The 24,568-nt window shown below is 43.8% G+C and overlaps 1 protein-coding gene across 3 annotated transcripts in view; it reads left to right on the top strand.

The window, feature by feature from the left end:
• Positions 1-24,568, top strand: part of GIGYF2 (GRB10 interacting GYF protein 2) — a 1,376,329-nt gene that overhangs the window by 44,217 nt on the left and 1,307,544 nt on the right. For all 3 annotated transcript variants that reach the window (XM_069213782.1, XM_069213784.1, XM_069213783.1), the window contains exon 3: positions 10,094-10,223. In XM_069213782.1, coding sequence (XP_069069883.1) covers positions 10,094-10,223 — 130 coding nt within the window. The remainder of the gene's footprint in view (positions 1-10,093; positions 10,224-24,568) is intronic.

Below are 24,568 nucleotides of genomic sequence, written 5' to 3'. Positions count from 1 at the left end.
TTGTGTCAAACACATCCTGATAGATGTTTCCCTGGCAAATGCCTTCAGGTATTTGTACTGATTCTGTCCAGAGCTCGGAAGAAAGTACAGGAGGTGCATCTGTTTCAAATCACTCCAGACTGGGTGAGGAGGGTCAGGTATGCTGACCTGTTGGTACCCAGTGTTTGGCCAAGTTTTTCTCTCTTTCTTTTCTCTTCTTTCTTTTCTTTTCTTTCTTTTTTTCTTTTCTTTTTCTTGTTTTCTTTTCTTTCTTTTTTTTTTTCTTTCTTTCATTCTTTATCAGCTATAATCCCTTTGTTTCTGATGAGGTTGCCGACAGGAAGTTTGCCTCCAAATGTATTTACATAAACTGCCTGAACAAGTTAGTGTATTAGTATGAGTCGAAATGTATTAATCTTTTTAACTTACGCCTGTCCTATGTTTTGTGGTGTACCTTGTACCTCGCACCGCATGGTCCAGCAGTGGCTACAGTTAAAGGTGACCTTCCTAGGTTGTCTGCGTTTTTCATCCTGAGCAACATTCCTTGTTAAGTTGATACTAGTGGTGTTTTCTTCTAAAAAGTTTGCTTTACTTCCTCCTCCCTCCCTTTCTTTTGTTCCTCGGTGCATTATGAATCTTTTGTTTTTTTGATGGCATCTCCAATTGAGCTAAGAAACAGTTGCCTGGTTTGACTTCTTAATCTGAAAACAGTTCTGTTGGTGGCAGTTAATTCTGCTTGCACAGTTGGGGATCTTTAGGGCCCTTTAGTTTGTCCACCCCTCGTTTTTTTTGCACCATAAATTGGTTATTTGACCCAGCCCCTCCCTACTTCTTTCATCCTCCAACTATTGAGGAGAAATGTCTGCATAGGCTTGACCACAGGCATGAGGCATTGTTTTATGCCCCCCACATTTCAGAGGACTGAGTTGATGACCAGTTCTTTGTAGACTCAGCTGCTGCTAAAAGGGTATGGCTGACCCTATGTATCATTTATCTTGTGTCATCCTCTAGGTCAATTCCTCCTGTGTCCTGGACAAAAACATATCCTCAGAAGGCAATTCATATCTCAGAAGAAAATTCACACTCATTACACCAGGGGCAGGGCTCTTTAAAGCCATCCTGGTTGTCGACATGTACAGGCTACTATGTAGCCGCCCTTGCATACTTGAACAAAATGTTTCACGCCTCAGTCACTTGTAGATGGATATTTTCCCTAGGTATTACATGTTTTCTTTGGTTAATTAGCACTGCTCAGTCCCATCTTCCTGGCAGGTACTCCTTTGAGACTAAGGTAAGGAAAATGCAGGAAGAAAGTTACTTACCTTCTGTAACAATATTTCTGTAGGTTCCTCACTACCATCCCTCTTTCATGATGAGCAAGTGCCATTTTTTTTAACGTCCCAAGATGTGCATGCATGTTACTCGCTGTACTTGTCACTGCTTTGGCTCAGTTCTTCTCCACATTCCTCAAGGAAGCATAAACAGATACGAGGACCTCAAAGCGTGCATGTTTTTTCCTTACATACTCCGGTGACATCAGGTCCCGGAAGTATAGTTGTGGCTGGATCCATGTGACACCACCACCTGGTGAAGGTGAAGAGTTCGTGCTAGGGAAAAGGTTTTCTGGACCGTCCTGTAGCCTCGATGGAGTATTCATAAGTTGAGGAGTCATTGATAAGAGTATGTATCCACCAAGTAAGTAACTTTCTTAAGGCTTCTGTCCCAGTTTCCCTCTCCTATCATTATATTTTTTGTGAATTTCTTCCACTGGATTTATTATGGAGTGTCAGCTGTTTACATAAAAGCAACTTCGAGACACTGTATTTTGAAAACTCTTTAGCTTTTTTTTTGTGGTTGAAACTTGGTAATCGTTGTCCTCACTCATTGAAATGTTGGGACTATTCCTGTGGGACCCACTTTTGTCTTCATCATCATCATCAAAGAAACTTTATTCGATTGTTTTTGGCAATCATAAAAGTCATTATGCATAAAAAACAATTTTCAGAGGAAAAGGGAGGGAGGATGCAGGGAATAAAATACATATAAATATGAATATAAATACAAACAAGTAAAAAATTAAAAAGAAGTAAAAGTTAATAAGCAAATTGATTTAAACAGGTAGGAAAGGAAAAAATCTCAAATCTAGTGCTTAAAAGTCTCACCCATTTGCCTCAAGACATTGTCTGGCCTTAATCACTGAACATAGGAACAAAGCTAATCCATTACAAACCATGATAGACGGAAGAGCTAAAAGATACAAAAAAGCTGGACGACCTTGTTTAAAATGCATTAATTTTAAAAATGGTATCACAAACATTTTCCTAAAAGCTGAGTAATATTTGCAAAAGAGAAGTGCATGCATTGTATTTTGATCTGAGACATTATCACAGGGACATTTTTCCAGTTGTAAAGACCAGTCATTAATCAGGGGGAAACTAACGAGACGATGAAATGACTCTAGTCTCAAACGCGTGAGGACAAACCGATGTCTTGGGTTTGTGACTTTGCATAAGTATGGTTCCATGCCATTCGTTTGCTGTATCATATGGTTTCTCCTGACACTATATTTATTTGCCTCCGCATCCCATCTCAATTCGGCCAGGTGGGTGAGGCAAATGTTTTTCAGGTCTTTCCTGGAAATTGTTTTCAATTCATCTGGAGTGAAAAACAGCTCAGGGTGGCCTAGTTTAATAAGAAAGTGCTTTATGTAGTTTAGCCATGGAATTTTGGACGAGTGAGTGCTAGGGCATCTACTATGATAGCCCTATTCAACCTCACAGGATCTGAGGTCCATACTTTATGCCAGAGTAGGATTGGTTGGACACGAATGAGATCTGTAAGGTATGTTACTCCCATTTCTGAGTGGCATACTACTGTTGATGTTGATTGCGGGACACTTAGGACTGTTTTCAGGAGAGCATTTTCGGTCAGCTGTAGGGTAGTGCAGTCTCGATATCCCCAAAGTCCAGCCCTGTACAGTGCTACTGAAACTCATTTCGCGTTGTAAAGAGTCATCATGTCTTTGGGAATTGCTCTCCCCACCCTTTTAGAGAAGTTTTTTATCGCCATAACGGTTTTCGTGAATAACCATGTTCTCGCTTTTATGGCTTGTGCCCATGTGCCTTTATCATCGAACACAATGCCTAAGTACGAAAATGTCCCTGTGTCAACTAGTTTTGCACCTTTTTAAGTCTATATGGCAGGTCTTTGTGCGGCGACTGGGATATGTCATAGAGAAAGTTTTAGTGTGGTTAATTTTGAGGCCCAAGACGTCCATGCAGTTATCAAAGGTTGTAACTAGTCTTTGCAGAGCGACTGGGATGCGGGCCATCAGAACGGCATCATCCGCATACAAAAGGGCCGGGATCTTCCGAAAGCCTACTTGTGGAAGATCACCACAGGCATCGGAAAGAATCCCCTCTATACTGTTAATATACAAAGCGAACAATAGGGGAGCTAACACGCAACCTTGACTCACCCCTCGTTTGATGGGGAAAGATGAAGTGCTTTCCCCTTGACGCCCATAGCGGACCTTGGCGTTTGCACCAGCGTACAATTCCCTGATAAAGTGGACTATGGTAGTATCGACCCCCATGTCCAGCAAAATGGGCCACAATTTAGAATGCACCACACAATCGAATGCAGAGGTTAAATCGACAAATGCAAGGTATAGTGCTCCGGGCTTAGCCCTTGTATATTTACCAAGTATGATCTCTAAGTTAAGAGCCTGTTCCGTTGTCCCTATGCCAGCCCTAAACCCGTATTGTAGATCAGAGAGGATGTGATTTTCCTCCATCCAGTCTTGTAATCTATTTAGAATGATGCGTCCCGCAATCTTTGCAAGTGTGTCAAGCAGTGAAATAGGACGATAACATGCGGGATTATGGCGATCTCCCTTTTTATAAATTGGAATGATTATAGACTCTGCCCAGGTCGAGATGAAGGTAGTTGAACAGCAGGCGCGTAGCACCTGCGTCAATAGTGGACCCCAAAGAGATGTTAGATTTATAGATGTCAACTGGGACTCCATCTGGGCCTGGGGCTTTTCCGCTTTTACTTGTACTAATAGCGTCAGTGACCTCGTTTAAAGTACATGGTGAAACGGGGTCATGGGAGTCTGGTTTAGGGAGATTTGTTTCTAGTGCCAAATTTTCTGAGGAGTATATGGCAGAAAAGAAGGCAACCCACTCTTCTTCTGTGATGGCAATTTCAATTTTTGGCATTTCTTCATCACATAGGAGCGGGGAGTTTACAATTTTCCAGAATTTGACGTTATCATTCCGGAGGCTAGCGTCCTAGAGGGATTGCCACGCCTCATTTTTTAAGTTCTGTTTTCTTTTTTTTATGGCATTTTTATACTCCTTCCTCTTTAAACTTAGTTGGTGTTTATCAGGGTTTTGTGAATGCAAGTGAAATTTTAGGTTCTTGCGAGCTTGTGTACATTCAGCATTGAACTAGCCTTTGTGCTCTTTCGATTTCGATTTGCTAAAAGTTGCCTTAAGAGACTGTTTTATACCAGCCGTAATTACCGTGAAGGCCTTGATACAGTCTTGTGGATTCGTGTTGTCTGCAAGGCAAGTATTAAATTCATTAGCGTAGTTGGTCACTAGTCGTTTCATAAAACCTATAGGTTCAATGTCTGACCACCAGATGGTGTAACCATTTCTTGCTCCCAGTTCAATGTTTCTACTATCTCTTCCATGTCCCTGTGTATAAGGGCATGTTGGGGAAATGTGAGGCATACGGTTTGAGGGTTATGGTCGCTGAATATGGTGTCTTGAATATCGTAATCAAGTACATAAGGGAGGAGGTTATTGCAAAGTAAAATTAAGTCAATTGTCGTGTTGGCTTGCCTACCATTAAAAGTGGGTTTTAATTGTGGCCTACCCTGAGTCCGGCAGTTGCATAGGATGAGGTCAAGGCCAAATAGAACTTCATTCAACAAATTGCCTGAATTGTTGTGTATGAAGTGTAATGAATCATCATCACCGTCAGGGACGTGAGGGCAGTAGCCCTTAGTTAAGCTGGGACACAGGTATGTGTTAAAATCACCTCCCCACACAATATAAGACTGTTTATTTGAAGAATCACGTACTCGGTCAATATCATCCTGGAGGAGGTTAAGTACTGATCGGAGATCTTGAAAAGGTACATTATTATAAAAATTAATGACCACCAACTGTGCAGTATTTTTTAAATGACATGAAATCACTTGGTAAAACATATTAGATATTAGAGCAATGTCCTTGATTGTATCACACTTATTGGATATAAAGGTGCACAAACCGCCCTTGGCCCTGCCCCGTGCGGAAGGAACGGCAGGAGTATGTAGCGTCCTATAGCCATTTATGTGAATCGGGTTCACAGACCAGGTCTCTTGAAGGCAGACCCAGGGGAAACGCTGGATGTATTCTAACCAGGCCTCATTCTCCACCTTAGATCGTATGCCGGCCACATTCCAAAATAAAAAAGAAAGATAGTCTTTATGCTTTATTTTAACCTGGCCCACAAAGGACTTATCAATTATCTGGGTTTTCCCTGGAATAGTAATGGTTTCTGTGCATACAGGAGAAATCGGGGGACAGGTAGAATTTTTTTTTTGGCGGGGCTCTTAGAAACAAATCATCATTGACAGATTGTCTAGAGAAGGGTTCCATGTCCGATCGTTCTTCTCCGGTGTCTACTGCCTAATTGTCTGTACCCAGATGGGGGAGGTCCGATGTTACTGTAGGGTGCTTAAGCCTGCAGGATTCCTTATCAGATAATAGTCAGTCAGTATCTTCCATGCTAAGCCCCCCAAAATCTATTCACAGTAGGAATCATGTATTGCGGCTCTGGCCTGCTTCTGTGATCCTCAAGACAAAGGCCAGGTCCGTCATAGTTTTTAGTGCTCGTATAAAAGAAACCCAAAGGAAGCAAGGCAACTCCATGGTCAGTAATCTGATGTGGGCTTAAACTTGTTAAGATATGTTTGACCAGCGTAGGGGTTTTGAATGAAAGAACTACGCAATCGCCCTTGGATGTTTTACGGTTTCTACCCACCCATTTTACCCTTCTAACCATCTTGATGTCTTCAAAAAGTTTATTTGTTAGGCCAGGTTTCAGACGAGTTGCAATCCAGTTCAGGGCCTTGTTCCTCAGAGCTGCCCATGATTCCTCCCGTGCTCCAGATAGAGTGGGAACGTTGGCAAGAACTGACACATAAGGGGTTGCCGCAGGCGCGAGGTCAAGTATGTCTCTCCGGATTAGAGGGGCACCCTGATAGACTTTTGGAATAGTTACGTTTCCCCCTCTTTTTGGTGACATTTTGTAGGATTGGGCATTGCCAGTTCTTTCAGGTGAAGCACAAGGGTCAACTTGTCTTTGGGTAGTCTGAGAAATGAGTGGTTGGGTCTGATGCGTTAAAGAGGGCCTGGCATTGAAATCAGTATAACAAAGCTGTTGTGCAGTTGAGGTTAAAGGGTTTATTACTTGTGGATTCAATGTTTTAAGCAAATAATCAATTTTTCCTTCCAATTGGGTTTGGCGTTCCATTACTTGATCAAAGCGTGTACTAACTAGTTTTTCTCGAGCAGTCAATGGCTCTGTGGCACTAGTTTTCCCTTTCGCTGTGTGGGGTTTATTCTTATGGTCAGATTTTTCATTTTGAGGGCGGGTTTGAGCGGTTAGGATACATGCATTGGGTTGTACTTTCAAGGAACCTTGTCTAACATTCACAGGCGGGACTTGTTTAGATGGTATATCCTTCTTTGCTAGTTGGGGGTTTCCTCTTACGTTTTGGTGAGGGCGGATGGTCATCACCATCTGAGATAACATCAGTTGTATCTTGAATACAACCATTAGTAATTTTAGTCTGGGTTTCACTTCCCAAAGTTTTGCCGAGTACTCAGGAGTTGTTGTTAAAGGGGGAGAGTCAGGGAGTACTAGTGGTCTATTCTGGGTAAGTATTTTTCCCTCGACATTAATAATCTGTTTGTCGATTTCTCCCATTGCTCCTGAGATAAATTTCAAAATTGACGTATGGTTTTTTTGAAGTGAAGTATCATTTACGCTAAGTTGTTTCCTTTTTCCCATTCTTACTAACTGCCTTAAGGACGAAAGTTCTATGATAGTTGACTGCTAGGTAAAGGTTCACTTAGGAGGTAAAGTAACAACAATTGCTTTTAGGAAGGTGGGGGCGAAGAATGATAGATTAATTTATCCCAGTATTTTAGGGATTTTATTTTTTTTGCAAAAAGGGGAGAGGTGCAGGCTACAGGAATATAGTCACGAAGGGTAAGGAAGAAAAACACAGTACCTGTTTTAGAGATTTGTGTGCCAAGTCCTAAGCTCGCAGGGAAGATCTCAGAGGGGTGGCCCAGCCTGGCCGCTGATGGGCGCCGGACGGGCCCGCCCTTGGCCCGGGCGCCGCCCGCGCGCGTCCCGGGAGCGCAAGGATTGAATTTAAAGGGCTCCTGCCCTGCTGGTGCTGCCGCTACCGCCTCCTCCTCCACAGACAAAACGCGCTTCCCCAACTTTTGTCTTTAACTAGCTTCCTGAAAGGACACTTTAAAGCATCATGAACTCTCCTGTTACAAATATTGCTTGTATCAAGGTTGAGGTAAAATCGTTAAGTCCACGTAGATTCCTTCCCTCATGCCATGATTGTACAGAACTAACTTGAATGTATTTAGCACAGGATGTGGGTTGATGGTTCTGTGGTCTCCCTAGAATCTCTCTGGCGACTTCACACTTTTCTATCCACCCCCACACTGTTAAGCACTGCATTTAAAGGCTGTATCACATCACCAAACTGGTAACTCATGCATGACACCACAACACTTGCATGGACCTCATTCCAAGCACAGGACCTTCCGTCAAAGCACTCCCTTTCAGTTAGTCTGCTACACGTCCAGGAATGTTTCAGTGCCTCATGAGGGATATGAAGGTTTCTGCAAATGAAGCTTGAATTACAATTAAAATGTTTATCTTACATCAGATGTTATACAGCTATTACATATAAGCAGTTTTGCAAAGAATTTGTGATCCCAGCTCAAACCAGTGGAGTCTAAAATTAGTTTTTTTAAATTAATGGAATCATATTTTGAGTCATGTATAAAGTATATTTCACTTATTTCACATTGAAGATTGTTTTCTCAATCTAAAGCTATGTATTGTAAAGAGTACTTAGAGGTTTTATCAGTAATAGAGGTGTAATTAATGATGAGTAGGGAAGAAATTGTTAGATGCACACACCCATCCTCCTTTCATTAAAAAGGTGATATGATTACAAATTCTGCAGAAAGGGCTATTCATACCGTAGGTGGTAGAAGGGTGATTATGTACTAAATGCTAGAAACCGTACAGATGGAAACACAAAGCAGTTCTTTTTGGCACCAACACAGAAGTTTATAGGTTTATTTGTAACTAAAGGAGTAATAGGAAGATGGATTTATTGGACAAAACTTGTGTTAGGCTTGGTTATTAAGATGCTAGGTGAGTGGTTATTAACCTGTGGTGTGGGGACCATCTGGGGGTCTGCAACACTTACTCAAGGGGTTCATGACTATTTAGAAAATTAAATAATTTTAGAAGATTATTAAAGTATGTACACACAAAGAAGCAAAACTTAAAATGGGAAATTTTAGAATGCTTTTTAAATGTGGAGGAATTTGAAATTGGAAGTAAAAAATTAAGCTGGTATCCTTACCTAGGAGCAGGGCAAGTAAAGCAAAGAGTAGTGTGGATGATTGGTTGCCACAGTTGAAGCCCTAGTATGTGTGGACAAAAAGAGGTTTTATTATGGGCAACACAAACAAAACATGCTAGGCTCTAGCATATTCCTTTCTGTTTTGTAGAAATAAAACGACTTCTGAAAAGCTCCATCTGTCCTGTTAAAATGTCAATTTGGGAATTTTTTGATTTGTGAATTAAAAAAAGATTCCATAATATATATTTTGCTTGACGAGTGCTTGTTTCTGTAGTTTAGTGTATTTCTTTCTTCTTTTTTTTTTTTTTTTTGTATGTTTCAAATGGTAGAAATTGCTTAGGGCGCGGTCCCCGGCTTCTAATAGTGATTCAGGGGGGATCCACAGAAGTCAAAAGGTTAAGAATCGTTGCGCTAGATGACAAGCAAATGGATTGCTCCGCATGTAAAAAGTGCTGCAAAAGATGCAGGTGAATTAGCTGTGAGAATAGTTATGGAGCTTCAAATTTTCTTAGCTTCACGTGTGACTTTTTTTTCCCCTCCCCCAGCTTACCTGAATAATTAGTACGATTAGTGCTCCTTCATGAAAAAAATTAATGGTGGTTCGGTTTTGGGTCATTGTGAGCTTTTACTCCACTTCATAATGAGTCTAATGACTCAACCTGTCGTTAATGTCCAATGTTAAATATGCATAAATCTTTTGGATCACAATCACAAGATGGTGAAATAATGCACAGAATGTGAATTTAGATCAGGCCACAAAACATCTCCAGGAAAGTAAATTAGTTTCATCTCATTGGCCTGGGGAACGGTAATCTTCAGAAGTTAACCTTGTTCCATGACCATAGTCACAAGTCTGTAACATTTTCTAACCATGCCTTTGAACTATTCACCCCCTTCCTGCTCTTTATGGTTGCCAGTGCAACTGTTGTAAAACAATTGTGAGTACCACTAGACAGGGGCATTGGCTCCACCTACATGTTGAGATCCAGGAGTACATGTTTTGCTTGGATAGAAGTTAAGTGCTTCCACAAAAAAGTTTCTTTCTCTTCACCAGTTGAGATCATTTTCTTAATTAATCCAGCTGGCTGAGGTTGAACTTTCAGACGCACACATGTAAAGGTTGAACTTTCAGAGGCACACATGTAACGTTGTAGTGCCCTAAAAGTGTCTTCGATAATTTCTGGTGTTTGTCTTTCTCTGGCGGCGGGATAGATGGGAGGAGGGCAATCATTACCCTACATGTATTTTTAGGTCAGGGCTGACAGTGCAGCCGACCTTATAACCTGCACCAATATTGTTATACAGATCTTTGCTTCCACACAAATGCATATCCTCTGTTGCTATGCTTTAACAAGTCCTTACAACATTCCCTTAAGCCATACCTGTTGTCATTGCCATTTCTAATCTTGTTATGGTTTCTTCTAGGCTGCGTGCACTCTCTAGCGGTGGGACCGTGACTTCTCCACCACTCTCACCGGCATTGCCAAAGTACAAACTAGCAGATTATCGTTATGGGAGAGAAGAAATGTTAGCACTTTATCTGAAGGATAATAAGGTAATACAGTTGTATCATGTGACTTGACTACATAACTTGTTTTGTCAGGTTCCTTTTAGTGCACTATCTGTTTTCACACTTAATGTCTCTATATATATTTTTTTCTTTTCTAATAAGATTTTGCCTAGACAACACATGTGCGGTCTCAAGATCTTTTGTTTTCTATTTAGGTCTCGCCTAGACAACACATGCTGTCTCCTCAACACCATTGATTTCTACCAGTGGGCTTAGAGGCCGTACATCGCTTACCGCCCTTGGCTTCATTTTGACTTCTGTTTGCTTGTGTCTTATTTGTCAGATAATTTAGGCTTACTTCCTCTTCGTGTGTTTGTCCTTCACCTGGAGCACAGAAACGTTACTTGTGTCCTTTTTTTTTTGTGACATTTTTTTGAGGAACTTCTTTTTGTGTTGCCCTGACCCCACCTTCTGTTGTTGATGTTGCTCTCCCACACCTGCTCTAAAAACAAGCGTTATGAAGTAGACACCACTTTCAGTGTCATGTCAATCCCCCCTTCCACTCTGTGTGTTCTCTCCCTCCCACTCTGTGTGTTCTCTCCCTCCGTGTGGCCCCCTGCTCTGCACTCCCTCCTGCAGCAGTAATTAAAATAAACCTAATGTGACAGCGGCATAACCATCTAAAAACGTTTTGCACACTTTCAGCCATGCTGCACATCAGCTACTCTGCTGTACGACATGGCTAAAACATTGACAAAACCAATAGCTTTCTTAGGCAGGACCTGTTGACTTTGCCTGTGCTTGTACTGATATGGGATTAGTTGTGGCTGTTTGAACTTTTGTGTAATAGTTTTAGTTATTGTTTAAGTAGGTAAACAGCTCTATGTAGTTAGGGGCTCTTTACAAAATGTTTTTTTTAAATTGAATCTTTGTATTGTTTCCAGCATATAAGAATACTCTGTTATCAATAACAACAACTAATACAATAAAGAAGGTTGCTGTCAGTTCCAGTCCTTAGGCATGCAATTCACATACATATGTATGCACATTCCATATCTTAGTTCTTAGTCCCTCACTCATCTCAGGTAGCTTGTGTCCTTCTATCTGCTCCTAATTCTCTCCTGCAACCATCAGGGTACCAGTCCCTGCCCTAGAGGGTGTTTAACCTTGGTCGTCTAAAGAGTTCCACCCCTCCTTCAAACTTGATCAGATGTGCTTCCCAGACTTGCACATCCTCCACAACCCTATGGTCTTGCCTAAATCGTTTAAGGCAAATCTCCTCTGCTACCATCCATTCTAGCACATCTCTCTTCCAGTTCCCGGAAAAGGAGAAAGGTTGTGGGAGCAGCTGGGTAAGAGGACCACAAGTCTTGAGATATTAGTTATACTTGCATACCGAAGGATCTGTCCGTCCTCTGCTGCAAATGTTTTTTTTTTTTAAGGCTTGTAAAAGGGTTTAGGGAAGCGTGTTCTCCTTTTATATACTGTTTTATGACTTGAAAGAGCTTCAGATAATGGGATTGATGTCCATTCCTGTATTGACTGTAGATTTCCTTTTGAACCTTCTGACAGTCCTATGCCATCGGATGGCACATAACTGTTGTGCATACCTTTTTTGTACTGAAAGTTCTGTTTTTGTACTACGCTTGCACCTTCTCAGTTGGTTGAAAACCCTACTTCATGTGCAAGTCTTGATTAAATGTCTGCCCTCTACATGCTCTTAATATTGAACGCCATCCCAGACTAAAATTGCATTCTTTCCATTATGCAGATCTGGATCTTATATATAAGTTTCTGTGATGTGATTTTTCAATGCACAGAGATGTTCCATTTAGAAAGCCAAATGCAGAATGTTACAGATAATAGGAACTACAATTTTCAAATGAATTTTTAGCTTTGAGCATGCTTTAGCAAGGTTTCTCATCTTCTTTTCCTTGAAGGATAGTTTCTAGATTCGGTTTCTTACTATGTGTTTCACTTTACCCTACAAGAATGCAGTCTTGCCACTTAAGTGGATGTGTTTGCTTTCCCGTACTCTTGATAAAAAGCTTTGTGAAGCATAATGCAAATGCACTTGAGAGAGCCAGTGTTTTGATCTGTTCTATTTGTTGGATTGCCAAAACATCTGTTATACATTACTGTTTGTATTTACTTAAAGTGGCTGATAAGCAACAGGCTTTGAGAATGGCTGTTTGTTTGCACTGCAGTTTATTTATGCATTTTATGTTGCACAGTCTCCTCCTTCCTTTTGGAAGCAGTGTAAGAGCACTTTTTAAGGATTACAGTGAGCCTCTTGTTAAAGGTACTTTGCAATTTAATGACCGGGAATAAAATTGTGTAGTTAGGTTGAAGTCTGCCCTTTATGTTACATTTGTACATATGTTTTGTGAAAGCACGATTGTAAAGAAATGGCTCCCTGTTGCAGTTACCCCCCACTTTTTGCCTGATACTGATGCTGACTTGACTGAGAAGTGTGCTGGGACCCTGCTAACCAGGCCCCAGCACCAGTGTTCTTTCACCTAAAATGTACCATTGATTCCACAATTGGCACACCCTGGCATCCAGATAAGTCCCTTGTAACTGGTACCTCTGGTACCAAGGGCCCTGATGCCAGGGAAGGTCTCTAAGGGCTGCAGCATGTATTATGCCACCCTAGAGACCCCTCACTCAGCACAGACACACTGCTTACCAGCTTGTGTGTGCTAGTGAGAACAAAATGAGTAAGTCGACATGGCACTCCCCTCAGGGTGCCATGCCAGCCTCTCACTGCCTATGCAGTATAGGTAAGACACCCCTCTAGCAGGCCTTACAGCCCTAAGGCAGGGTGCACTATACCATAGGTGAGGGTACCAGTGCATGAGCACTGTGCCCCTACAGTGTCTAAGCAAAACCTTAGACATTGTAAGTGCAGGGTAGCCATAAGAGTATATGGTCTGGGAGTCTGTTTTACACGAACTCCACAGCACCATAATGGCTACACTGAAAACTGAGAAGTTTGGTATCAAACTTCTCAGCACAATAAATGCACACTGATGCCAGTGTACATTTTATTGTAAAATACACCCCAGAGGGCACCTTAGAGGTGCCCCCTGAAACTTAACCGACTGTCTGTGTAGGCTGACTAGTTCCAGCAGCCTGCCACACTAGAGACATGTTGCTGGCCCCATGGGGAGAGTGCCTTTGTCACTCTGAGGCCAGTAACAAAGCCTGCACTGGGTGGAGATGCTAACACCTCCCCCAGGCAGGAGCTGTAACACCTGGCGGTGAGCCTCAAAGGCTCACCCCTTTGTCACAGCACCGCAGGACACTCCAGCTAGTGGAGTTGCCCGCCCCCTCCGACCCCGGCCCCCACTTTTGGCGGCAAGGCCGGAGAAAATAATGAGAATAACAAGGAGGATTCAAGGGCCAGTCAGGACAGCCCCTAAGGTGTCCTGAGCTGAGGTGACTCTACCTTTTAGAAATCCTCCATCTTGCAGATGGAGGATTCCCCCAATAGGATTAGGGATGTGACCCCCTCCCCTTGGGAGGAGGCACAAAGAGGGTGTACTCACCCTCAGGGCTAGTAGCCATTGGCTACTAACCCCCCAGACCTAAACACGCCCTTAAATTTAGTATTTAAGGGCTCCCCTGAACCTAAAGATTTAGATTCCTGCAACTACAAGAAGAAGGACTGCCTAGCTGAAAACCCCTGCAGAGGAAGACCAGAAGACAACAACTGCCTTGGCTCCAGAAACTCACCGGCCTGTCTCCTGCCTTCATCAGCGACGCCTTCCAAAGGGACCAGCGACCTCTGAATCCTCTGAGGACTGCCCTGCTTCGACGACGACAAGAAACTCCTGAGGACAGCGGACCTGCTCCAAAAAGACTGCAACTTTATCCAAAGGAGCAGCTTTAAAGACCCCTGCAATCTCCCCGCAAGAAGCGTGAGACTTGCAACACTGCACCCGGCGACCCCGACTCGGCTGGTGGAGAACCAACACCTCAGGGAGGACCCCCGGACTACTCTACGACTGTGAGTACCAAAACCTGTCCCCCCTGAGCCCCCACAGCGCCGCCTGCAGAGGGAATCCCGAGGCTTCCCCTGACCGCGACTCTCTGAAACCTAAGTCCCGACGCCTGGAAAAGACCCTGCACCCGCAGCCCCCAGGACCTGAAGGACCGGACTTTCACTGCAGAAGTGACCCCCAGGAGTCCCTCTCCCTTGCCCAAGTGGAGGTTTCCCCGAGGAAGCCCCCCCTTGCCTGCCTGCAGCGCTGAAGAGATCCCTTGATCTCTCATTGACTTCCATTGCGAACCCGACGCTTGTTCTAACACTGCACCCGGCCGCCCCCGCGCCGCTGAGGGTGAAATTTCTGTGTGGGCTTGTGTCCCCCCCCCCGGTGCCCTACAAAACCCCCCTGGTCTGCCCTCCGAAGACGCGGGTACTTACCTGCTGGCAGACTGGAACCGGGGCACCCCCTTCTCTCCATTGAAGCCTATGCGTTTTGGGCACCACTTTGAACTCTGCACCTGACCGGCCCTGAGCTGCTGGTGTGGTAACTTTGGGGTTGCTCTGAACCCCCAACGGTGGGCTACCTTGGACCAAGAACTGAACCCTGTAAGTGTCTTACTTACCTGGTAAAACTAACAAAAACTTACCTCCCCCAGGAACTGTGAAAATTGCACTGTGTCCACTTTTGAAATAGCTATTTGTGAATAACTTGAAAAGTATACATGCAATTGAAATGATTCAAAGTTCCTAATGTACTTACCTGCAATACCTTTCAAACAAGATATTACATGTTAAATTTGAACCTGTGGTTCTTAAAATAAACTAAGAAAAGATATTTTTCTATACAAAACCTATTGGCTGGATTTGTCTCTGAGTGTGTGTACCTCATTTATTGTCTGTGTATGTACAACAAATGCTTAAAACTACTCCTTGGATAAGCCTACTGCTCGACCACACTACCACAAAATAGAGCATTAGTATTATCTATTTTTACCACTATTTTACCTCTAAGGGGAACCCTTGGACTCTGTGCATGCTATTCCTTACTTTGAAATAGCACATACAGAGCCAACTTCCTACATTGGTGGATCAGCGGTGGGGTACAAGACTTTGCATTTGCTGGACTACTCAGCCAATACCTGATCACACGACAAATTCCAAAATTGTCATTAGAAATTGATTTTTGCAATTTGAAAAGTTTTCTAAATTCTTAAAAGACCTGCTAGGGCCTTGTGTTAGATCCTGTTTAGCATTTCTTTTAGAGTTTAAAAGTTTGTTAAAAGTTTGAATTAGATTCTAGAACCAGTTTTAGTTTCTTAAAAAGTATTCCAACTTTTAGAAGCATAATGTCTAGTACAGATGTGAATGTGATGGAACACGACACCACACCTTACCTCCATCTTAAGATGAGGGAGCTAAGGTCACTCTGTAAAATAAAGAAAATAACAATGGGCCCCAGACCTTCCAAACTACAGCTCCAGGAGCTGTTGGCAGAGTTTGCAAAGGCCAACCCCTCTGTGGATGGCAACACAGATGAAGATGATAGTGACTTGGAGGGTGATTCCCCCCCACCAGTCCTATCTAGGGAGAACAGGGCTTCTCAAGCCCTGACTCCAAAAATAATATTCAGAGATGCTGGTTCCCTCACAGGAGAGACCAACACCTCTGAAATCACTGAGGATAACTCCAGTAAAGAGGACATCCAGTTAGCCAGGATGGCCAAAAGATTGGCTTTGGAAAGACAGATCCTAGCCATAGAAAGGGAAAGACAAGAGATGGGCCTAGGACCCATCAATGGTGGCAGCAACATAAATAGGGTCAGAGATTCTCCTGACATGTTGAAAATCCCTAAAGGAATTGTAACTAAATATGAAGATGGTGATGACATCACCAAATGGTTCACAGCTTTTGAGAGGGCTTGTGTAACCAGAAAAGTGAACAGATCTCACTGGGGTGCTCTCCTTTGGGAAATGTTCACAGGAAAGTGTAGGGATAGACTCCTCACACTCTCTGGAAAAGATGCAGAATCTTATGACCTCATGAAGGGTACCCTGATTGAGGGCTTTGGATTCTCCACTGAGGAGTATAGAATTAGATTCAGGGGGGCTCAAAAATCCTCGAGCCAGACCTGGGTTGATTATGTTGACTACTCAGTGAAAACACTGGATGGTTGGGTAACTGGAAATGAAGTGTATGACTATGTTGGGCTTTATAATTTGTTTATGAAAGAACACATTTTAAGTAACTGCTTCAATGAAAAGTTGCATCAGTATCTGGTAGACCTAGGTCCAATTTCTCCCCAAGAATTGGGAAAGAAGGCAGACCACTGGGTCAAGACTAGGGTAACCAAAACTTCCACTGGGGGTGACCAAAAGAAAGGGGTTACAAAGCCTCCCCAGGAGAAAGTGGGTGACACTAGAAACAAAGAAAAAGAGTCCCCTGTAGGCCCCCAAAAACCAGACCAGGCGGGTGGGCCCAGAGACACAACCCAAGACAAAGGTGGGTACCAGGGTAAGAGCTGGGATGCCACTAAGGCATGGTGCCATAACTGTAAATAGACAGGGCACCACACCAAGGACACTTCTTGTCCCAAAAACAAACCCCCTAGCAAAATTCCAGGGGTGACCAGGGTAGCCATTGGGGATGACTCCTCAGATGAGGAGGTCTTCATAGCCTTCAACTGGAAAAAGGGCCCAACAGGTGAGTTGGAGATTCCAGAGGGAAGTAGACACTTCCACCACCTACTGGTGAATGGAATCCCAGCCACTGCCCTGAGAGACACTTGTGCCAGTCACACTATTGTGCATGACAGGCTGGTGTTCTCAAACCAGTACATCCCAGGTGAGACTGCCAGAGTAAGAGTTAGCCCAGACAGGGTCACTTGTAGGCCAGTGGCTTTTGTGCCCATAGAAGTGGGTGGGACTTTTAGCTGGAGAAGGGTGGTAGTCAGTACAGACCTCCCCCTTGATTGTCTCCTTGGAAATGACTACCCAGAGGTTAGTCAGAGCCCAAGAGAGGAACTGATCCAGTGCCAGTCCTCTCCCAAGGATTCTGGAGTGCCTGCCTCTGCAGTAAATGCAAGTAGGCCCCAGAAGAAAAAGAAAAGGAAACAGAGTAGGAAAGGTGGACAACCTTTAGCCAAGGTTCCAGCAAGCCAAGGAGATTCTGCTCCAGTAGGGGAGAACTCCAAAAGTGGCTCTGATAAAGTCCAACCTGACCCACGAGAAGTCCTGGCTAGTCAGGCAACTGTTAAGCCTGAGTGGGTGGCTCCTCAGCTAACAGAAGAAAGAGTGGAAGAAGGGTGTTTACTACAAGATGTGGTAACCCCCCACTCTAATACAGCAGACAGGCACCCTGAACCCAAAGAAGCCTGTAACTTAGCCCCTTCCCTTGTAGGTGAAGAGCTAAAGGTGTGGTTCTGGGCAATGACAGCTGTCAGTGGCCTCTGCTGGGTGTTAGCCTTTATGGCTGCACTATCCTTGGCATGGTGGTCTGACCCCATGCCAAATAGCAAGTTAGGCCCCCTGACCCTGTTGGTCATGGTGGGGTTACTCCAGCTCTGGGTAACCTCTTTGGGTAAGCTAGGGGTGACCCTGGCTAAGATAAGATTAGCAGAGGTGGATACCTCTAACCCCAAAATAGAGAGAATGGGTGAAGACATAAAAAGCACAGACAAGAGGCAGTTCAGACTAGGTCCTATCACTGTGGAAGTGGGTCAGTTCCCCAGAGGGAATGACCTGAACAGGAGGATGTAAGGCAGTGTAGGCCCTGCAACAAACCAGCCTATTTCCTCTACTCTTCCTCGCCTGACAGACTAGGAAGACTCTCCCAGCTTTGGCTGAGTCTCCTGGCCTGTGGGCTGGGGGGGGCTTGTGTAAAGAAATGGCTCCCTGTTGCAGTTACCCCCCACTTTTTGCCTGATACTGATGCTGACTTGACTGAGAAGTGTGCTGGGACCCTGCTAACCAGGCCCCAGCACCAGTGTTCTTTCACCTAAAATGTACCATTGATTCCACAATTGGCACACCCTGGCATCCAGATAAGTCCCTTGTAACTGGTACCTCTGGTACCAAGGGCCCTGATGCCAGGGAAGGTCTCTAAGGGCTGCAGCATGTATTATGCCACCCTAGAGACCCCTCACTCAGCACAGACACACTGCTTACCAGCTTGTGTGTGCTAGTGAGAACAAAATGAGTAAGTCGACATGGCACTCCCCTCAGGGTGCCATGCCAGCCTCTCACTGCCTATGCAGTATAGGTAAGACACCCCTCTAGCAGTCCTTACAGCCCTAAGGCAGGGTGCACTATACCATAGGTGAGGGTACCAGTGCATGAGCACTGTGCCCCTACAGTGTCTAAGCAAAACCTTAGACATTGTAAGTGCAGGGTAGCCATAAGAGTATATGGTCTGGGAGTCTGTTTTACACGAACTCCACAGCACCATAATGGCTACACTGAAAACTGAGAAGTTTGGTATCAAACTTCTCAGCACAATAAATGCACACTGATGCCAGTGTACGTTTTATTGTAAAATACACCCCAGAGGGCACCTTAGAGGTGCCCCCTGAAACTTAACCGACTGTCTGTGTAGGCTGACTAGTTCCAGCAGCCTGCCACACTAGAGACATGTTGCTGGCCCCATGGGGAGAGTGCCTTTGTCACTCTGAGGCCAGTAACAAAGCCTGCACTGGGTGGAGATGCTAACACCTCCCCCAGGCAGGAGCTGTAACACCTGGCGGTGAGCCTCAAAGGCTCACCCCTTTGTCACAGCACCGCAGGACACTCCAGCTAGTGGAGTTGCTCGCCCCCTCCGACCCCGGCCCCCACTTTTGGCGGCAAGGCCGGAGAAAATAATGAGAATAACAAGGAGGAGTCACGGGCCAGTCAGGACAGCCCCTAAGGTGTCCTGAGCTGAGGTGACTCTAACTTTTAGAAATCCTCCATCTTGCAGATGGAGGATTCCCCCCAATAGGATTAGGGATGTGATCCCCTCCCCTTGGGAGGTGGCACAAAGAGGGTGTACTCACCCTCAGGGCTAGTAGCCATTGGCTACTAACCCCCCAGATCTAAACACGCCCTTAAATTTAGTATTTAAGGGCTCCCCTGAACCTAAAGATTTAGATTCCTGCAACTACAAGAAGAAGGACTGCCTAGCTGAAAACCCCTGCAGAGGAAGACCAGAAGACAACAACTGCCTTGGCTCCAGAAACTCACCGGCCTGTCTCCTGCCTTCCAAAGAACTCTGCTCCAGCGACGCCTTCCAAAGGGACCAGCGACCTCTGAATCCTCTGAGGACTGCCCTGCTTCGACGACGACAAGAAACTCCCGAGGACAGCGGACCTGCTCCAAAAAGACTGCAACTTTATCCAAAGGAGCAGCTTTAAAGACCCCTGCAATCTCCCCGCAAGAAGCGTGAGACTTGCAACACTGCACCCGGCGACCCCGACTCGGCTGGTGGAGAACCAACACCTCAGGGAGGACCCCCGGACTACTCTACGACTGTGAGTACCAAAACCTGTCCCCCCTGAGCCCCCACAGCGCCGCCTGCAGAGGGAATCCCGAGGCTTCCCCTGACCGCGACTCTCTGAAACCTAAGTCCCGACGCCTGGAAAAGACCCTGCACCCGCAGCCCCCAGGACCTGAAGGACCGGACTTTCACTGCAGAAGTGACCCCCAGGAGTCCCTCTCCCTTGCCCAAGTGGAGGTTTCCCCGAGGAAGCCCCCCCTTGCCTGCCTGCAGCGCTGAAGAGATCCCTTGATCTCTCATTGACTTCCATTGCGAACCCGACGCTTGTTCTAACACTGCACCCGGCCGCCCCCGCGCCGCTGAGGGTGAAATTTCTGTGTGGGCTTGTGTCCCCCCCGGTGCCCTACAAAACCCCCCTGGTCTGCCCTCCGAAGACGCGGGTACTTACCTGCTGGCAGAGTGGAACCGGGGCACCCCCTTCTCTCCATTGAAGCCTATGCGTTTTGGGCACCACTTTGAACTCTGCACCTGACCGGCCCTGAGCTGCTGGTGTGGTAACTTTGGGGTTGCTCTGAACCCCCAACGGTGGGCTACCTTGGACCAAGAACTGAACCCTGTAAGTGTCTTACTTACCTGGTAAAACTAACAAAAACTTACCTCCCCCAGGAACTGTGAAAATTGCACTGTGTCCACTTTTGAAATAGCTATTTGTGAATAACTTGAAAAGTATACATGCAATTGAAATGATTCAAAGTTCCTAATGTACTTACCTGCAATACCTTTCAAACAAGATATTACATGTTAAATTTGAACCTGTGGTTCTTAAAATAAACTAAGAAAATATATTTTTCTATACAAAACCTATTGGCTGGATTTGTCTCTGAGTGTGTGTACCTCATTTATTGTCTATGTGTATGTACAACAAATGCTTAACACTACTCCTTGGATAAGCCTACTGCTCGACCACACTACCACAAAATAGAGCATTAGTATTATCTATTTTTACCACTATTTTACCTCTAAGGGGAACCCTTGGACTCTGTGCATGCTATTCCTTACTTTGAAATAGCACATACAGAGCCAACTTCCTACAACGATACATTCAGTTTATCACATTTTCAGATGTTTTCAGAAGACTTGTTTGGCCATCATAACCTGCTTTATGAAATAAATCAGCCTTGGGCTATGAAAGTTTGACCAACATTACAGAACAATAATTGCTTTAAAGGTTAGATCATATTTTCAGAATGGGTTATCCATCATTCTTTCCTATGCAGCTAACCATTTGTCAGACACCTGATTTTACAGTATACCCCTTCTGAGATCTTCCTACATTAGAGCATTTTTCTAATTGAATTTCATACAGACCCAGACATTAAACAGTAAAGTGACAGTAGCCCTGCAGTGCATTGGCAATATGATTGATCAAGTAATCAAATGTTACAGAAATTATGGCATCTATTTATATGCAATGGTATAAAATAAATAGAACAGAGCAGGACAAGCAAATTAATATGTTGCTAAAGGTCGACACCCTATGCCATCTTTGTGTTGTATCAAAGAAAGAGTCTTGGCCATTTAAATAACCTCCATTGTGGCTGGGAAGAGGAGCATATATTGTACTTGCATTACCCTTAGTTTCAATTTCACCTCAAGGAATGAACATCGCTACTGTTGAACTTTGAGTCCAGAAATATCATCACCGTTTGCAGGACTGCAGTGTAATTAATCCAATATTTGAGCTGCTCCCAATATTTTCATCTCTATCGGCAAAGTAGAAGATGCCTGCACTCACTGATTCCAGAGGTGTCCCAATTAAAGGGCAATGACAGCAACCTATTTACCCCCTTCGTTTAGAAACAAGTCTATACCTCCTCTGCTGAGACCCAGGATTCTAGCCATGTCCTGGTGAATTGAGTGGACGACTGACCCTTTGACCTGTCTTGGACGCCCACCATTCAGATTTTTTTTTGTTTTTTGTGGAAGGTCTCTGATAGCTGCATAGAACATTTCAATTGAGGTCTCAGCCTCAGAAACTCTGCCCTCATCCTCACAAACTCTGCCCTCATCCTCACTTTTCAGGTCTTGCAGAAGCACAGAAGGGTCAGCAATTAATTTGCCAATTTTCCCCTCCAGGAATGTGCTGGAGTCATTTATCGCCTGCAGGATTGTGGCAGTAGAGTCCAGGGGGCCTGGCCTGCAGACTGCAGTGCCATGCTCATTGCTTGTTAGCTGTCTGCTGGACTACGGCAAGTAAATTTGTTGATTTTTCTCCTGTGAGGTCAGCTGCTCCTGCTTCTTTTTGAACATCGTTGAGGCCGCTCACATCTGCCCCTCCAACATTATGAAGATCTGGTCACTGTGCTGTATTCGTATATCTAGTTGATTTGTCTCACTTCAGGACACTGATGATATGTCACATCTCACTACTCTGCATTACGTGATCAAGAGTGACATACCAGCATCCCAGCAACCTCCTCTTGGGAGCTTCCGTCCTCCAAACTCGTAATCGGCACCTCAGTGTCTGACTACAGAATTGCCATTAAGAATAGTGATTGACATCAAATACATTCTCAAAATCTAAGTCTATTAGAACTGATATCCCATCAGCTATGGCAGTATGAAAGTAATTGACATCAAATACATTCTCAAAATCTAAGTCTATTAGAACTGATATCCCATCAGCTATGGCAGTATGAAAGTAATTAAAACCGTTGACTTTGAAAACCCAGGTTCCTCCGTATCATTCAGTCTGCATACAAATGTGTTTCTGCTGGTCTGCCATGGTTGAAAGAACAAGATCGAATCAACACCCCCTGTATGCTTTGTATGATTAAAGTTCTCTTCTGCTCCCCAGTTTGCCCTTTCACTCCCTTCTTACCTGCCTTCTGCCTTACCTCCCTCTACCTTGCCTCAACCTTCTATTCCCTTTTTAACTGGAGCCTTGTTTCTGGGACAATTTTCTTGTGAATGCATATTATTTTATATAATACCTGAACACCTTTTGTATACCTGAAGGTGGTGCTATAGAAAAACTACAAATAAAAATAGGGGCTCTTTGAATAAGCAGAACTTTTCTTGTCAAGATAGACACCTTTGTGTGATTCCAAGCAAACATTAGAGGAAGCCAAGTTTGTTTGGTCATTTGAAGAGCCTTTAACGACCATGTGCTCCAGGTCAGTGCGTCATGATGTTGCAAAGTATTTCAAGTCTCTTAAAAAATGTTGTTCATCTACTGATAGATCTTGCTTTGAAATTAATTTGAGGAGTTTTACTTTTTCTTCTGAGACAAGCTTTGTATCCAATTTTGACATGGAACCATATTCTGAAACTTTAAGGACTTTTGATATGTTTCTCAGCTATAGACAGTATGAGTAGGTTTCCTCATCCTTGGTGCAGTAAGTCATCAGGTTGAATATTCCCTTTGCATTAGAACTTTAAACTAGAGTTCAAATCACTGTCCAGCTATGAAACACTACTGCATTTCATTTTTACCTTGTCTTTGCTTCTGTTAGACATGGAAATTGATATTTACCATGTGTTGCCACAAACCGGTCAGCTAATTCAGACTGAGCAGGAGTCCAACTTTGGCTGCATGTGTTTAGATTGACATTAATCACTTTGAGAATTATGTGCGGCAAATAATCTTGTAGTTGTTATAATGCCAAACATCCATCTTTCTAATTCTGTTTATATTGGGATCAAGCATATATTTTTAAGAATTCTGATGCTATCTGATTACTTATTTCCCTGTATAGATGCTGCTGTTTTTCATTTGTTTTTTCCCTTTATTGCATCTTCGAATGTGCCTACGGTGTGCTATGAACATATTTTTGGTTTTTAGGCTTGACAACCTCACCTCATAACCAGTTGTCATTTAACCCACCACCCATTGTTTTCCTTTTGCCATTTCAACCTTCTGCTTTTAAATGAACTTAACTTGAAAATGATGGTTTCCACCATACTTAGCCTTTTTTGTTTTCTAGCTACCCGTTGCTTTTATTTTCATCTATTTTGTAACAATGCCCACAATAAGTTTTATAGCCAGGGTTTGTTTCCAATGCTTTCATTTCTCTGTTTAATTACTTAAAAGTTTTGTATTCTGAGTGAATTAAACAACCATGTCTCCTTCAGTTCCTTGCAAACTAACCCTTCACTTAATTCAGACATCTTTTCAGTTGTCCATAAAAGGTGCTGTTTGCCCCCAGCAACAAATTTTGCTCATTACAGAGCCAAAAGTCTGAACATGATTGCCTGAAAAGTGTGTTATAGTTACTATGAAAACTGTTTACTCGATTGCTCTTTTAGGCTTGTAGAACAGGCCAGTGTGTGTGTGTGTGTGTGTGTGTGTGGGGGGGGGGGGGGGGGGTGGAGAGTCAATATGCTACCAGTGTAGGCTACACACTCCCTTTTTTTGAAGCGTTGTCAATAGATCAGTTCTTCTGGCTGAGTTGGCTATGAGCGAAGAGGCTGAGGCTTTAAGCTTTCAGCTAACAACAAAAAGCCTTGATTACTTTCTCCCCTCTCCTTGTAATCCACTCTTGTGAAAGGAGAAGGATAAGTGGGTGCTGAATATTTTGTGTAAAATTGCAACAACTTAAGGTAGTCCCTACTTCTCCCTTTTCACTGATAAGTCTTGCGTGTATCATCTCCACCTTCTCAGAAGGTTTGTAAATGCTTATGATGCGTTTCCACCCCTTTGTCACTAAAGAGGAGTATGATTTTACTCTTGTTTGATACAAAAAACGAAATCCAAAGCAAGTGTTCAGGAGTGTTCTTTTTAAAAAATATAATCTACTTATTGGCATTTTACTCACGTTCGCAATAACTATCCACCGTCCAGAAAAGAAAAACATATTACAGCCCTGGCTCTGTTGTATTTTGTTAGTATGTATGATGGAAACCTTTCGGCTTCTGAAAGACTCCGTAGAAT

This window comes from Pleurodeles waltl, chromosome 11, assembly GCF_031143425.1.
Source record: "Pleurodeles waltl isolate 20211129_DDA chromosome 11, aPleWal1.hap1.20221129, whole genome shotgun sequence".
NCBI lineage: Eukaryota > Metazoa > Chordata > Amphibia > Caudata > Salamandridae > Pleurodeles > Pleurodeles waltl.
The sequence above is the reverse complement of the archived record's forward strand: the minus strand, read 5'-3'. Positions and strand labels throughout refer to the sequence as shown.